Below are 17,388 nucleotides of genomic sequence, written 5' to 3'. Positions count from 1 at the left end.
AAACAGGGAGAGGAGAAAAAAGGTGGAGGAAGGAGATGAGTTCTTCAGGGCTGGAATAAAATTGGTGATCTGTAAGAATGCAGTTCATTTTTTATTTTTATTTTATTTTAATTTTTTTCCAGTTTTACAAATGACATTGACATTTAAATAAAAATCATAATCATAAAAATATGGGATTCCCTGAATCACTGGACTTCCCTCCATGGGTTCCATTGTTAATCTTATTCAACTGCATCTAATAATGTTCTCCACTTTTCGTTCAAAATTCTATTCTTACCATAGTTCTTGTTACATTACAAGTGCTATTACAAGCCTGCTAATGTTTTTAATTGTTTACAGTATTCTCCAAGATAACTTATAATTTCCCCCCATTCCTTGTGAAAGTTTTTATCTTCTTGGTTTCTAAGCTTCCCGGTCATTTCCGCCATTTTGGCGTATTCCATCATCTTTATCAACCATTCTTCTCTTTTAGGGACTTTATCTTCCTTCCATCTCTGGGCAAAAAGTATCTGCGCAGCTATCGTCACATACATAAATAGTTTTTTTCTGCTCCTTTGGTATTTCTGTCCCTAAAATTCCTAGTAAAAAAAGCTTCTGGTTTTTTCACAAAAGTTATTTTAAACTTTTTTTTAACTTGTTATATATCGTTTCCCAATATGCTTTTGTTATCTTGCATGTCCACCACATATGGTAGAAAGTGCCTTCCTTCTCTTTAAATTTCCAACAAATATTCATAAGAATGCAGTTCAGATCAGGCTGGTCTTCCATTGCTGGTGTTCTCTTGCTTTTTTGAATGATGGATGGGGTCAGAGGTGGGATGAGTGTCAGAGGCGGAATCTCAGTGTCTCTCAGTTTCTCATTTCTCCAATCTGAACTTTAGTTCTTCAAATCAGAACTTGCTATTTTATTTTATTTTTTAAAAAGTCCTCCTGATAATTCACCTGCATTTTAGTGCAAATTTTTCCTAATATATATAATTTGGGGGCAATTTTCCCTAAGACACATTTTTGCAAAGCAATGTCCCTCTAATAAACACACAGTACAACAATAGTATATATCAACAGTTATTAAGGTGTAAGATGGTCCTTGCTAGTCAACAGAGGCTGCACATACTGATTTTTTATTTTTACTGCCTCCGAGAGAAATTATGCTACAGCCAGTGTAATAGTATCAGACTTATCCTCAAAGAGGACCTTGACATGAAACGAGTCAACAGTTCCAGGTTGTTCTATTCATATTGGATAGCTCTAATAAAACCCTTTCTCCCACCATGCTGTTTTCACTCATAGATGCACATTTTATTCCTGGGCTGTGCATTCTTGTGTACATTTCCAGGCCTGGAGAACGGCATTGTAAAATTCGGAGGAGTGCGATTTTCGAAAGAGGGCTGTGTTTTGGTTCACGGATTGTGTCGGAAAGGGTGGATTTGAGAGCCTCTCCTTTCAATGCAAACAGAGTAGAAATTCTCCCCAGTCCCTAGGCCTGGGTGTCTTCTTTCTCCGGCTTGCCTTCTGCAACAGTCAACTAGAGTTGAACATTCTTTCAGGAATGGAGGGGGAAAGTAAGTTCCCTGCAGCTGCTGCTTCTTTGGCTGATGGATAGAGCCAGGACGGCTTCCCGGTTGCCTTGATGTTTATTCCTGAGAGGCAGACGAGTGCAGCCTCTCAGTGTCTCTCGATCCCCTGGCCGATGTAAGAAGCCAGAATACACTTCTCTTCTGCTTCTCTTCATTGGGAAGCTAAGTGGTTCCCAATTAGCTAAGTTCTGCAGACTCCCTGTTTTTCAAAAGCCAAGCCGTGGACCCCCTACTTTTGAAAACGTTGATATCTCTATAGTAGTTTTTGTTATGTGAATGGTGCCACGGACCCCTGGCTGTGTTACGCAGACCCCTTGGGGGTCCCCGAACCCCCAATTAGGAACTACTGCCTTAGAGTATTAATTGATCAGGTGTTCTACCAACCTACTTATTATGCTACAACCTATCTTTCTCTTTGAAGACATGCAGGGAGACTTACAGTTATGGCTGGGGAGGAGTTTGATCTGGTTTCCATCTGAATGTGAAACCACCCAATTCTCAAACCAAGGCAAGAATCGAAATACAATTACGCCTTGAAATTCATTCTTCTCTGAATTCTGCGATGACCAATGTGCATAAAAGTGCACGTGTCAAAGGTGTGCATAAAAATGCAGTTATGAGTGAAAGTAACATACAGAAATTAGGGAGAATTGCTTGCAAAAATGTGTATGTTGGGAGAAATCGGCATGAAAATGCTGGCAAACTTTCATGAAGTTTTATAAACAAGCAAGCAAGCCACAAATCACTCTAAAATGTGGAGAACTGAATTTAAACCAAAACCAAAATTAACAGATTTGTCCAGCCTTACAATAAACCAAATAAACAAAGAAATAATTCCAGAGCTACATTTCCCCAATATCTCTATCTATCATCTATCTATCTATCTATCCATCCATCTATCTATCTATCATCTATCTTTCTATTTATCATCTGTCTGTCTATATCATCTATCTATATCTATCTATCTATCTATCTATCTATCTATCTATCTATCTATATCTATCATCTATCATCTATCTATCTATCTATCTATCTATCTATCTATCTATCTATCATCTATCTATCTATCTATCTATCTATCTATCTATCTATCTATCTGAGACTGTTTACTAGGCCTCTAAAGTAGCTTTTCTCGCTTGTCTTCTTTTAATCTGATACCTTGTTGTTTTTCTCGGGCTCCTTCCTTCCTTTGCTCCAGCTGTTCCTTTGCTCCTATGCTTCACTACCCAACACAGAGCAGCTTTTGTGCGTTCCTGACATCCGCAGCAGATGTTTGTCTGACTCCAGTGTTCCTGAGCACCTGTCGGTTTGCATTCCCCCGCCCTCAAAACTCTTATTTTAAAGAGCCCCTCGGAGCAAACACATCTGGATCTGCTATGGGGGGGGGGAAAGAAACCTGGGGAGGGTGATTTTAAATTCGACATGCCTGCTCCCCGCCCCACCGGTCCAAACCACAGCCTCCTCAAGGCTGCTTTTCAGTGTCACATAGCTCCGCCACTCAATTTTGCATACAACAAGGACCATGCCCTCAACTTCGGACCAACTTAGAGCCAAGAGTGACCAGACTGAATTTAGGTCAGAAAAAGTGGGACTTAAATTAACACAATTTACTTTCTTGTTCAGCGTTTCACCTAGCCAGCAATGCCTCCATCTAGAATACTGAAGTCCAGCTACATTTTTTTTTTTTAATGGAGATTCCACTGAGAATTATCAGGGGTTGGATAAATAAGAGATATATATGCAAGTGCGAACCAGCTGTTATTTATTGAACAAACCACCTTCTACACATGAATCTTTCATCTGTTCAGAAGGTTGTATTACCAACCTTACTGTATGCTTGTGAAATATGGACCACTTACAAATGCCATCTCCAACTCCTCAAAAGGTTTTATCAATGGTGTCTCTTAAAATTTTTACACATCACTTGGGAAGACAGGCGAACTAATGCCAGTGTACTGGAAGAAGCAAAGATCACCAGTGTCGAAGCAATGAATCTTCAACATCAACTTCTTTGGACTGGTCATGTTGTGCAGATGCCTGATTATCATCTTCCAAAGCAACTACTCTATTCCGAACTTAAAAATGGAAAGCGTAATGCTGGTGGTCAACAAAAGAGGTTAAAAGACTCTCTCAAGGCAAATCTTTAAAAATGTAGTATAAACACTAGCAGCTAGGAAACACTGGCCTGCAAGTGCTCCAGTTGGAGAACAGCCTTTACCAAAGGTGTCGTGGGCTTTGAAGATGCTCAAACTCAGGACGAAGGGGAGAAACATGCTGAGAGGAAGGCATGCTTGGCAAATCCTCACCGTGATCAGCTCCTGCTCGGAAACCTATGTCCCCACTGTGGAAGGACGTGTGGATCCAGAATTGGCCTCCACAGTCACTTATGGACTCATTGTTAAGACCATGTTCATGGAAGACAATCTTACTCGGCTACGAGTGATCGCCAAAGAAGAAGACTGATGAATATTTCATCCACTCAGAAGCTCTGGACTTTTCAGGTGATAAAATTCAGTGTGTGTACAAGGAACATGAACCTGTTTCTCTTTGTCGCTTCTCTATCTGTTGTTCAGTGCCTGCAGTGGCATTCTTGTTTTGATTATGATGTCAAGAATGGCATAAGCATAGTTTTTACCTAGATGGACAATACAACAAAATGCCTTATGAAGAGAGACTCTTTCTGTGTGAACAACCATTTGCCATTACTTAATACAATGTCCACTATATGCAGACCCAAGAAATTGATTAATAAAACCCCTTTTCACGAAGGAAACAAATCTAACCAGGGCAGAGAGGGTGAAATGGCTGCTGAGTGATACTGACAACTCTGTGACTTATAAGGTGGATCTCTATGCCTTGGCAGCTAGGAAGATTAGGAAGAAAGAACTGGATGGGCTGGATGGGTTAAGTTGCAAAGGGGTCTCAGAGATCTAACTTGAGCATTTTATCTGAGAATTACTTTTTATTCTGTGCAATAAGGAATTTTGGTGGATTTGATCATAGTTTTACTGCACATGTAGCAACTGCTGTCTCTCTCTCTCCCCTTCTTTGGATGATGCCATGGCCTTTGGCTAGCACAATAAAAGTTTATGTTATGTTATAGATTTAAGGGGAGGATGTAGGTGATGCTGTGGTCTAAACCACTGAGCCTCTTGGGCTTGCCGATCGGAAGGTTGGCGGTTTGAATCTGCCAAATGGGGTGAGCTCCTGTTACTCTGTTCCAGCATCTGCCAACCTAGCGGTTCAAAAGCACACCAGTGCAAGTAGATAAATAGGTACCACTGTGGCGGGAAGGTAAACAGTGTTTTCGTGTACACTGGCACTTGTCACGGTGTTCTGTTGCACCAGAAGTGGTTTAGTCATGCTGGCCACATGACTCAGAAAGCTGTCTGTGGACAAATGTCGGCTCCCTCAGCCAGAAAAGTGAGATGAGCACTGCAACCCCATAGTCACCTTTGACTGGAGGCTCAGGGGTCATTTACCTTTACCCCCAGAAATTAATAAATGCCGGGGTTTTGATTAACTGGGATACAGATTAAAGTGCAGAACTGTGCCGGACAAGGAATTCAGGGAATTCCTAGGCTGGCTTATGCAAACCGGCCTGGCTGGGCGAAGAGCAAACCTGTTAACATGACAAAAGTTGGTGATGGGCCACTGGGGAGTGAGATGTTACCACGGTGATGAGGTGTATGTTTGAGGGGACAGGAAAAGGGTTTCTGGGAAGAAGAATTAGGAAAAAGAGCTGAGATCCACCTTTCCAGGAGGCTGGCTGCCGGCTGCTTGAGCTGCTGCCTCTTGAAATGACCGTGTTATAAGATCTTGACTCCCTCCATGCAGACTGAAGGTGTAAATAGGTGAACAAACCATATTTCTTAAAGCCACAACAGTCTCCACTGCATCTTCAAAGGGACACAGGCCTTGTGTGGGTGCCTGTGACTCCGTGGGTTCTTGCCACCGCTTCGGCAGAGAGAGGGGCAGGCAGCTGACTTTTGTAAAGGTATACTTTTTTAAAAATAATAATTTTATTTACAATTTTCCTTTATATAGTTTAACAAATGTTCCAACATTTCAATCCTTGACTTCCACCCTCCTCTTTCTGAGCTTCCTTCAATTTATTTTATCATTTCCACGTTTGTAACAGTATACTTTAAAAAGCTAACCCCACCCCATGAAATCCTTCGATCTTCACTGCAATCACTTAGCAAAGAGCGTTGCTGGAAAGGTTCCCCACCCCCAATAAAATGCATCTGGAATAGATCTTTTTGCTGAAATGTCTGCCACCAATGTCAGTTTCCTCTGATCTTGGCTATTGCCTGTGTCTTCTTCCTGTGCTCCAGCTGACTGTCTGAGACCCTCTCTGGTTTGCAGCATGTTTCCTTCATCCATTTGTATACCTGCCAGTCATTGTCACAAGGAACTTCCTGCTTCATCCCTGCTTGACAAGGTTAAGCCAGACTGATGATCTGCAGTTGTGCTTCACTTCATCTCTCCCTCCTCCACCCTGCTCTCCCCCCCCCCCCCGGCCCAGATTATTTCTGAGCAAATGTGAACTCTGTGGTATGTGTTCATTGCTGAAGGAAGGCCAAGTGTTAGCCTCTGTATTTCCACGTTGGCTAATTCTCCAAGGAGTGAGAATGTAATGACATCTATGGGGTGGAGGGGAGGATAGAGGAAACTGCTCTCTCTCTCCCCAGCCCCCAACCTTCTCCCCTCCCAATCTTCAGGAATGAACTTTAAAGCCAAATCTGCCTGTCTTACTTTGGCTTCAGTTCACGCACAGCTGGAAATCCTGAGCGACGGGATTGCAGGAATCATACGAAGATATTGCTAGGAGTATTGCTGTCTTGATTACTGAAATGAGCCTATCACCAGGCAGCTAACAGAATTCAGAGGTACCCGATTCTAGAGCAGATTTATGCTAAGTCATTTTTGCCAAAGGTAATGCATGAAAAAACCCCACATGTGCCTGGGAGATTCTGTAGGAGGCTGCAAGCCCAGGAAGCAGAATAATAGTAATAATAATTTATTATTTATACGCCGCCCATCTGGCTGAGTTTCCCCAGCCACTCTCCCAATCAAGTGTTAAAAACCATACAGCATTAAATATTAAAAACTTCCCTAAACAGGGCTGCCTTCAGATGTCTTTTAAAGATAGGATAGCTGCTTATTTCCTTCACATCTGAAGGGAGGGCGTTCCACAGGGCGGGCACCACTACCGAGAAGGCCCTCTGTCTGGTTCCCTGTAACCTCACTTCTCGCAATGAGGGAACCGCCAGAAGGCCCTCGGTGCTGGATCTCAGTGTCTAGGTTGAACAATGGGGGTGGAGCCGCTCCTTCAGGTATACAGGACCCCTCCTGTATAATTTTGTTACAGCACAAGTGAGGAAAGTGCTCAGGGAAACTTTCCTATCCCAGTGTTGTTTAGGACCTTTCCACCCTTTAAATGTGGGTCTCCCAGTGCTTTATTCTTTTTTAAGGGGGGCGGGAAACGATGCTGGTAATCACCATGAATTTGTTACAATATGTGCCACAGTTTTAACACGGGGTGTGTGTGTGGGTACTGCATACCATTGCGTACCCCCAGGGGGGGGGAGTCCTACTTATGGTGGCCATTTCTGACTTTTCAAAGCTCGAAAAGATCTGGGACAACACTGGGATGGATGTGGACGTCCCTCTATTAATGAGACAGGCAGGTGCAAAGCCACATATTGCTCAGGTGTGGACAAGCCCCAGGATGCCGGACGAGGTGGCCTGATCCAGTAGGGATCGTCTTATGTTATTGTGTTACAGTCTCATCCATATGGCAAGGTGAGATGTGCTGCCGCTGCAGTTTTGAAGAATTAAAAGGTACGTTTCCCTATTTTGCCGCATCCCGGTATTTTATAGGTTGCTTCCAGACTGGTGTTTATTGTGGGATTGGCACTGCTCTCACGTACACCCCATGACATCAGCATCAAAATGCTGGGCTGTGTTTCATTCCTTTTATATTCAGAGTCACAGTTTTCGCAGAAAATCAGGTAAGTAAAAACAAACAAAGAAAAACCTGCTGCCAACGTCCCATTTGCAATGTCTGAACGGCCAGTTTGCAGTATTCAGGCTCCAGCTGGAAGGACCCATAGACATTTCAGTTGCCGCACAACTGGGGTGGGGTTAGGGCAGGATGCAATCATATTGTACACTTCAAATGTTTGTGCATAGCACTAGCAAAGGTGCAAGATCCTGCTGGTGGGTAAATACGTATCAGAAGGTATATGCTTGAGGGTTTCCTATAGACATCTAGCTGGCCACTGTGAGAACAGGATTGTGTTCCAGATAGGATTCAGCAGGGCTCTTCTCAGTGGCGTAGCCAGCCGCTCAGGTGCTGGGTACGGGGTGCACATCCTGCAGCCAGGGGTGGGGCGAGCAGCCTAATGGGGGCAGGGCAAGCCACCCATGGGGCCAGAGTCTGCTGTGTGGAGCCTCTCTGCCGCCTCCCCCTCGGCTGCAGGGCGGCTGAGGGAGAGGCGGAGGGCAGATGCAAGTCCCATGCTGCCGTTTCAGGCAGCGCGGAGCCTGCAGGCCCCCAAGCCACCATGTCACTCCCAGGAGGGACGTGTGGCTCAGGCACGCTGCAGGCCCTGAGGTAAGTGCCGGCCTCCGTGGTGTGGTGCCCAGTGCCAGCCACGTTTCGTTACATCTGTTGACTGAACTAAAAAGTTTTGTGAGCTCAATTTTTTTAAAAAAATACCCCCCCCTCTTATTTTTGTTATTTTGTCACCCCCCTCAGTGATGGCACCAGGGGTGGCCCGCACCCCCCACCCCTTTCCTCCGCCACTGGCTCTTCTTGTATTCTAGGTAAGCTCTTTAAGAGTGAGGGAATATCCGCACTGGTGCTTGTTTCTTGCAGTTCCACTCATACAGCACCTCAACATCCTGCACTTCACATCAACAGCAGGCTGCAAAATAGCAAAATTAAGTAAAACAAATTCATTCATAATAATTTCCCACTGTGAAAAAAAGGTTTTATGTGCTTATGCTCACAATGTTAAGTAAATGAACCAGAAAATAACAGTTGCAGCTGTAAGTATCTTATTTTTCCTTCTTTTAATAATTTCAAGGGGGGGGCTGACAATAAATTTTCCACATTGGGTCCCACCTAACCTTGCTACGCCACTGCCCCCCCTCAGCTCATCAGTCAGGCTCTGAGTCCAAAGCCAGCCCCTCTCCTTGCCCCTTTTCAATGGAAGACAATAACACAATGAAATTCAGAACAGTAACAATTTATTGCATGTTTATTCAAAATTAATTAAAAACTATTTCGTTTAAGTAATGCAAGAAAATCGATCAGCTTGATCCAGTGACACCAGAGAGAGCCATTTTCACTTGGAAGATGCAGCGAGCTTTTTTTCTCCTGCTCTGGACGGTAGGACTCGAACCAATGGCTTCAGGATTCAGCAAAGGAGATTCCAACTGAACATTGTTCAACAGAGGAATGGACTCCCCTGTAAGGTGATGGACTCTCCTTCCTTGCAGGTTTTAAAGCAGAGATTAGATGGCCATCTGTCATGGATTCTTTCTTTCTTTCTTTCTTTCTTTCTTTCTTTCTTTCTTTCTTTCTTTCTTTCTTTCTTTCTTGTTCTGCCCAATCTCAGTCCATATTTCATGGCTGCTTAAATCATCTGTCCCCCTCCTGATTCTCAGTGAGTGCCTCTTCTTCTGCCAGTCTTTGGCCAGTTGAGACGTCCAAATCACAATTCCTCAATGATGATGTCATCTGGATGGAAAAGAATGAAAAAGAGAGAAAATCAGTTCAGTCCTCTTGGGCTTCTTGTAGCTGGAGTCAGTCTGGGTGCTGCCCTCCCAGGCCAGGTGGGAAAGGCTTGCCAGGCAGGGGGCAGGTCCTGCAGGACTCCCTGCAAGAAGACCTGGGAGGTGTGCCTTGGGCAAACAAGGGAGAAGTGAGTTCACTGTCCCCAAGGTGTGGGGCTTACCTTCTTTCAGATTATTCCTGAAACATGTCAGCTCTGGCCGAATTACTGTGTTCTGGAAAGACAAATATGAGACAGTTGACTATATGAACCCCACCCTGTATGGGTGTAAGAGAAGCAGCCCCACCCAGGAAGGATGGAAGCAACCAAAGAACTGAATACAGGAAGGCAAAATACTTACTCTGAGGTTCGGGAATCTTCGTGAAAGGGCCAGCAGCAGGGATATACTGCTGGCCCCTAATTTTCTTTGGTCTTCACTCCCCAAAAGGGCGTAATATCGGAGGTCCTGCGGGATGAAAGAAATGGGACAGTCAGTTGGGTAAGGGATGGGGGGCAACCCTAAAACCACTCCTGGTGCTATCAGGATACTTACGGTAAGCAACTGGAGAAGGGTGCTAGTATTGGGGGCTTCTAGGAGGAGACCCCCCAGCAGGCTTTGGAATGGTCTCTTCAGTTCCTGTGGGAAAAGAGAGAAGAGAGGTTGAGTGCTGCTGGGTTCAATTTTGTAAGAGTGTAAAAAGAAGAAAGAGCTGTGAAAAGAGAAGTTAAAGCAGAGGACATACCTCTTTGTCCTCCTCTGCACTCCCCAGAACTGCCTCTGTTGTTCTATGGAGGATTGAACTCACCATAGAGAGACTGAAGTGGGGTCTCATAAAACTGGAGAGAGAAAGGGAAGGGGTTAGACACTGCCTCCTCCAAGTCTCCCTTGACCCTTCTCCCTCCTGCCTGACTTGCCCACCCAAAGCTCCCCCTGGAGTTCTGTCCCCCTGCAGCCCCACCCACCCCAAAGATCCCACTCACCTCAATTGCAGGAGGGCCTCGAAGGCCAGGGCCAGGCTCAGGGGGCGATCCCTGAAGTACTCCAAGTGGCTGAGGATGTTCTAGAAGAGAGCAGAGGAGGAAAGTCAGCTCCTTCCAGGAGTCTCCAGAGGACGGCTCCAACCCCAAACGCCAGCCCCTCTCTGCCCCTCCCTCCCCATGGGGGTCCCTCACACCACCCATCACTCACCAGAATGGCTTTGGCAGTCTCCTCCTTGGAGTACTTCAGGGTTCGGAGCCCCCTGAGCCGAGCTGCCTGGCAGTCCTGGATGATGCCCAGAAGCTGGAGCTGATCTTTCTCAAGCAGCTGAAAGGCAAAAGTCAGGCTGTCAGTTCCTTGTGGGGGGAGGGCTCCTCCACATCTGAGAGTGCAGAGTGGAGTGCAAGAGGGGGGAAGGTCTGAGGGATCCCCTCCCTGCTCTCGTTTTATCCAATACTCACCGCAACGGAAGGGATGTGGATTCCCAGCACATCTGCAAAGAGAAGGACATGGGGATTGGTGAGTTCCTCCCTGAGCCCCTTGCAAGGCTTTTCCAAGAGTTTTCTCCTGGATTCAAGTCCTACTACAGGAGAGGGACGCCCCAGGCCTTGGGGACCAATCCTAACCTCCTGCCCCCAGAACATGGCTCCCCAAGGAAGATGCCCCTCTGACAACTGTCCCCCTGCCTTGCCCCACAGCCCAGCCCCCTGCTTCCTCCAACAGACCCCACAAAATGGGGTGGTTGCTGGGGGGGGGGTTGGGTTTCCAGATGCTGTCACAGATAGGCGGGTTGGATCCAGCCGTGCATCTTTTTACTAGATGCCCCCCCAGCCCATTCCTGCCCTCCTCCATCTCCAAAAGGAGGGCCACTTGCTCACCTGACACCGTGGGCTGCTCCAGGACTTCTAGGGGGGCCACCTTCTTGCAGCTGATCAGCCGCCTTAAGCGCCTGAACCTAGAAGAGACGAGCAGAGAGAGCGACTCAGAAGCTGGCAGCCCCAATTCGTGTGTGTGTGAGAGAGAGGAGGGGCGTCTGGCCCAATTCCTGCCATCTCTCTGCAGTTCTGCGACCTGAAAGGGCATCGGCAGAGCTGGAAAGAGGCAGCCCAGAGCACGAATGGCTGGCAGAGAGAGAAAGGAGGCCCCAAGTGCTATGGGTTCAAGAGTTCCAACCCAAAGGAAAGACAAGCATTGCCAGCTATTAAAGGGCTGCTCTGCCTCGTCTTCTTAGGACTGTCGCAGGAACCCCCCCCCCCAATCATTCAGTTTGTACAAACTTCACACTCACACACTCACACTCACACACTACATACACTACACTTCTGTTATAAATCCATAGAAAATCAACCATACATCGGATTTGCACTGTTCCACTTTTATTTAACTCCATGAAGGAAGGACTACAAAATGGGGAAGGTTTGATATAGGGCAGCCATAATCCATTGAGCATACCAGCACATACACAGGAGCCCTGCCCAGTTGCTATGCCAACCCTGATGGTCCTAGACAGAAGACCATCAAGATCACAAAGAACTTGCATATGGGAGTGGATTCAACACGGACTGGAACAAAGGACAATGATCAGCTCTTCCCTCTGGGGGCAGGAAACTGCAAACTCCCCTCTGTCACCTGGAAAGTACTCATGGGGAGGGGCAAAGGGGGAACCAGCCAGGTGACAGGACACTCAGGTTACCACCACAACTCCTCCCTCAACCCCTCCTTTCTGTGATGTAGGTGTGCTGTATCTGAGGGGTGGTCTTAGGTTACACCCCTTCTGTGATGTATGTATGATGTTTCTGGGGGTGGTCTTGATCTACAGGGTGGCAATTCCAAAAGTCTTTATAAGGCCTTGCACACCATTTTTCTGGGTCCCTCCTGAGGGAAGCACCCTGTTGCAACAGATCAATAAAGGCCAAGCCTACAGGCTGCTGTTTTGCTCCAAGTTATCCTGGTTGGTGTCTTTGTTTTTGTCCAAGGGAGCCCTCGGATTTTTCTGTTAACAGTTTGGCGACCATGCTCAGGGACTCTTGGTTCTCCTGTGAAGGTGAGGGAGGAGATAGAGGGGATTGGGCGCCACTGGGCAACCTTAGCCCAGGGATCCTTTTTCCTCTCCCTGCCTCCTCTTAATCAATCGTCACCAGAAAGCTCAACCAGGGGAGCAAAGGCAAGGTCAAGCCGGCCAAAGAAAAGGATCCCGGGATCCACGAGGGACATTCAAGTATGGTTTGAAGTTAGTACATTGGGAGGGGGGGGTGGAAGAATAATGTCTCCACGGCAGCTGAACTTTTCTTTTTTCCTCTCCTTGACGTCTTCTCTCGGAGCGTGGCTGGAAGCGTCCTGGAAGTTCTTCTCTCTCTCTCTCCTGATTCCCTTCTTCGGAGCGTGAGCAAAGGGATCGTGGAAAATCTCTTTTTTCTCTCCTTGACGCCTTCTCTCGGAGCGTGGCCAGAAGGGTCATGGAAAATCTCTCTCTCTCTCTCTCTCTCTCTCTCTCTCTCTCTCTCTCTCTGTCATTTGCTTCCTTTCAAACCTTTGTCTTCTCGGACCTCAATCTGGCACTGCACTGTGCAAGCGTCCAGTAGGGAATTCGGACATAGTGCTAAGGTCAGGCAGGAGGCTGTCGTGGACAGTAGAGCGAGAGGTTCGGGAAGAAGACGGGGCCCCGCACTAGGATTAGTTTTGTGAGTAGCGCTGAGTGAATTCCGGATCCGTGGTTTTTCCGGGTTAAGAGACCCGTGGTTTCCAGGCTAGTTGCCTGTGGTTTTAGTTGTAGGCAGGGATTGCCTTTGTATTTCTACTAGCCTTCTCCGGTTCTGATCCGTCAGAGTTTTGCCCAGAAAGGGCCGAGAGGGGCACTTGAGTGTTAGACTTAATAATACTGATAGGATATTCTTTTCTCTTCCCCTCCCTCTTTGTCCCTCTCTTGTATCTCTGTTTATGTATCTCCTTGTGTAGCTTGTTATCGAGCAACCCCCTCCTTGGTATTAAAGGGAAATGGGAGCTCACTCTTCTAAACACCCTAGCTGGACTCCTCTTGGCAACAAAGCTTCCGTGAAGCCTTTTTTCCCCAGAGAGGATTCTGATACGCCCCTCCAGTTTGTCATCTCCAACTGGGCAAATAAAATAAAATAAAATAAAAAAGGGACAAAATGGTCTTTCCTAGTACAAATTGCGAGACCGCTGTAACTTTTAGTGGGTGGCTTAGGCCCACCACCTGGAAACCAGGGCACAGTGGCCACCTCAGGGATCCTTCAACAAAATCAGGGTGTGAACCCTTAAGGAGAACTGAGCACATCAAATTTGTGTTGTTAAACTATAACCTAAAGCTAGAACATGAAACATAAACTTAATGGTGTTCAGAAGGCAGTAGATATAATAATAACCCAGCCTGAGAGCCCACACATTACAGATCTTAGTTTCTCTAAAAATGAATAAGAGATGTACTCAAAGGTTTAGAAATATTTAAAGGGTTTGTGTTTACATTGGCTTTGGCATCCACAGACTGTTCTTAAGTGCACATAGTTTTTAAATTGCAAGCTTGCTTCAAAAATTTTAAATCTAAGGAAGCCATGGTGGGCCTTATCAATCTTAAACAGGACAAAAATGAGAATGAAGTGTGCAAATGTTTGTTATTTGAGAGAGGCTCCAAAGAGAGTCTTCCTCCGAGTGGTAAAAAGAAAAAAAGAAGAAAAATCCTGTATATGTGCTTACTTGTGTTCTGAAAGGAGAATTACCCCACCTCTTCCCTCTGTAGTTTAAGTGAGGATGATGATTTTAAGTTGATGGTAAATGATGTTTTGTTGCAACTTTTGAGTTTGTGAGTCTACATCCGTGTTCCAGTTTTTTTGTTCCAGTATTTTGGAATGTGCTGTGAAGAAACTAATGTTACTGCTGCAAAAGCCTAGTTGAGCACAACTGCTCTCTCAAGCTAAAATGCAGTGTCTGTATTTCATTAAGCATATGCCTAAAAAATAAAAATAAAAACAGTGTTCCTTCTAAGAAAATTTGTTATTAAAAGGTAGACACTCCCATAGTCAGTGATTGTCTATCTGAGTCCTGATATCAGTCTCTATAAGACTTCCTGGCCTCTTTTCTTGGAAAATGCCCCCCCTTGTTTCAGTCTTTTTCAGTCCCCCCCTTCTTACTTCTGTGCCAGGTAAATTTACTCCCGAGTAAGCTTCCTTTAAACGGAAACTGCGGGGAGGGGGGGAATCTTTGCTAAAGGTACCCTGCATCTCAATTTCCTATGTGCGGTAATTTTAAAATCCTTATTAGGCTTACTATTCCTATGCAAGTTCAGAAAAATTGTTCACTTTTGTATTCCTTTTAAATCAAATCTATGGCTGTTTTATTATTTGTGAGTGGTTATATCAATTGAATTAACCCTATGGTTATAAAATATTACCTCCCTGATTCTCTTCCTATCTTATCTTAGGAAAACTGTTCTTCCTTTAAAGATCATTTCTCTAGGAACTTGCACTCTTTAGTCTAAGGAAGTAAACTCTCACTCAAATTAGCTTCAAGATCTGCTAAAAGAGTTCTGTATAAAGTTGGGTACTTTTATTTTCCTCTTCCTTAGTACACGTGTGTGCTCGCTGTGTTTTCTTTCCCAGTTGTGCACCTATACTTAAATGTGTGTCTCTTTGGTAGTACAAATCTTGCTGTGAAATCTTGCTGTGAACCCTATATTTTGGAGGGTTGGACTAGATGACCCCAGGGTCCCTTTCAACTCTCCCAATTTGTGGCTGTGTGGAAGGTCATGTGTCTGCAAGCATTGGAGGGTAATTCTTAAATTCTGGTGTGGTGATGAGTTGAAATTCGGCCCAGCTTTGCTCTTTGTTTTTTAAAAGGTGAGAGGTGAAAGCCATGATGTTTTGAAGCAGAACTGGTAATATCAAGCATTTGAGTGATTACAGTGTTTATCATTTTGTCTATTATTTACAAAAATCAGACTTAAAAGTCTATTCAAAGTTTAAGCACATACAAATTCATAATCAAGTAGAATGAGCCTTGACCATCCTGTAAATAAAGGGCAGAAAATTTTGTCTGCAAATGGTAAGGCTGAAATGACTGAGAATGTTAAAGATCCAATGAATTCTGACTCTCTGGCCATTTTTACTCATAAATAAGAGAACGGTTGATTGTTCCGCAAATGACCAGAGGGGCAGCACAAAATAATGATAGCCCTTTCCTGTACATAAAGAAAGCACTCCCTTTGCTTGGGCTGCAGGAAACATGATCCCTTAGAACTGAGTTAACAGAAATTTAATTTGACCAAATTCTATTGTTAGCTAAGTTTCTTGTTTTGTTTTAAATCTAAATCTATGTTTTAAATCTACTCCTTACCCTTCCCTTATTTAGCCAAAAGATGCAACACTTTCAATGGTATAAAAGGTTTGCTGAAATATGAACTCTGCACATGCACAGAGGCTAGATCAGCTAAAAAACACACAAAAAAGGAGGGGAAAGAAGGTTTGGAGAGCATGGGCTGCAGGGAGAAACTTATCCAAATTTCCTTATGTAAACTTGGAACCATTGAGGGAAATCACCCTTAATGTCTCCTTTGCTCCAGGGGCTACGTAAGACAAAAGGGTTAAGTACTGGACCATCAAAAGTCAAGAGGTTGCCAAGTTTCAAATCTTAACATGCCAAATTCTTTTCACAGGTAAATATCAAAGCACTCCCACTGTGAGTTCCTCTCTTGAGTAGTCCCCCCCCCCATGGGATTTAAATTTTATAACAGGTTTTGTTTGTGTGCATTTTAGGAACAGCATTTCCTCACAGACTTCTCACGTAAAATAATTTTCCCTTTTAACAGGATATGTTAAACAGGATATGGGAACCTCTAACAAAGTGTTTGTCCCTTCTTTTCTCCCACAAACAAACAAACAAAAGGGGGGGATACAAACAGTAATTTAAATATTCTGTACCCAAGATTCTCAGAAAAGTCATTGCATTTGTATTTCTTTTCGTCTTTCTTCCCTTACAGCCAAACAGTCACTTTCTTTCTGTTCTGCGAAACAAGTCTGAATCCCTGCTATATTAGTTGACTTTCCTCTATTTCTTTATGGCTTTGACACCTTTTAAGTTACAAATAATCTGTTTTCATTTATTAAATCAGTTTTTCCATGATGTCTATGAAATTAATCGAAGCACAAACAAACATTGTTTGTGGAATGGTATTTGTTTACCTTTTTATCAGATAGCACATGGTGAATTTTAAGCTTTCCCCCCATTGTTTTCCCATTTTTTCAGTCCAGTAGTAATCTGTGTGGTTTTGATAATATCTTTGTATTATTGGTTGGTGTCTTTGTTTTTGTCCAAGGGAGCCCTCAGATTTTTCCGTTAACAGGACAGCCCTGCCCTTCCTGGTGAGGGAGGAGACTCTGGTCCCTGGTGGACCAGAGAGCTAAAGCTGTGGAGGGGACCCAGGACTCACACCCCGCCCCCAGGAGACCAATAGAAAGCAAAGGAATGGTACTTACAGCCGGCACATCTTCTTGATGAAAAATCCCCCCCCCTATCTAAGCTAACTACCTAGCTAAAATTCCCACCCAAGCCTGATCCCAAACTCTGATCCCACCCCCAAACCCAGCCCTAATCCTAAACCTAACCCCCACCCTAACCCTACACTTACTCCTAACTATTCTTCTACAAACAAAAGAAATATATTCAAAAATGCGTGCAAATACGCACAAATATGCGCAAATACACGCAAATGCGCGCAAATACGTGCAAATGCGCACAAATATGCGCAAATACACGCAAATGTGTGCAAATACGCACAAATGCACACAAATATGTGCAAATACGCACAAATACGTGCAAAATGCGCGCAAATACGCACAAATGTGCGCAAATACGTGCAGATGCGCACAAATACGCACAAATGCGCGCAAATATGCACAAATGTGTGCAAATGCGCACAAATGTGCACAAATGCGCACAAATATGCAAAAAAATAAAAAAATAAAAAATAAAATAAAAAATAAAATAAAAAATAAAAAATAAAAAATAAAAAATAAAAAATAAAAAATAAAAAATAA

The 17,388-nt window shown here is 44.5% G+C and overlaps 1 protein-coding gene across 3 annotated transcripts; it reads right to left on the bottom strand.

Moving 5' to 3' along the window:
- Nucleotides 1-8,819: 8,819 nt before the first annotated feature.
- Nucleotides 8,820-17,149, bottom strand: LOC310761220 (uncharacterized protein). 3 transcript variants are annotated; one of them, XM_083611062.1, is made up of 10 exons: nt 16,828-17,149; nt 11,221-11,297; nt 10,804-10,835; nt 10,553-10,669; nt 10,345-10,424; nt 10,107-10,200; nt 9,917-10,000; nt 9,725-9,829; nt 9,547-9,598; nt 8,820-9,329 (listed from the first exon to the last, which is right to left on the bottom strand). In XM_083611062.1, exons 1-10 carry the CDS (start codon nt 16,836-16,838, stop codon nt 9,304-9,306), a joined length of 678 nt encoding a protein of 225 aa, XP_083467188.1. In that variant the 5' UTR covers nt 16,839-17,149; the 3' UTR covers nt 8,820-9,303. The 3 variants fall into 3 exon arrangements, with proteins under 3 accessions (XP_083467188.1, XP_083467186.1, XP_083467187.1); XM_083611060.1 differs by lacking the exon at nt 16,828-17,149 and having other exon boundaries at nt 11,221-12,189; XM_083611061.1 differs by lacking the exons at nt 11,221-11,297; nt 16,828-17,149 and having other exon boundaries at nt 10,804-11,140.
- Nucleotides 17,150-17,388: the final 239 nt, after the last annotated feature.

Source organism: Podarcis filfolensis (genome assembly GCF_964270895.1).
Source record: "Podarcis filfolensis genome assembly, chromosome: 4".
In the NCBI taxonomy this organism is placed as follows: Eukaryota; Metazoa; Chordata; class Lepidosauria; order Squamata; family Lacertidae; genus Podarcis; species Podarcis filfolensis.
The sequence above is the reverse complement of the archived record's forward strand: the minus strand, read 5'-3'. Positions and strand labels throughout refer to the sequence as shown.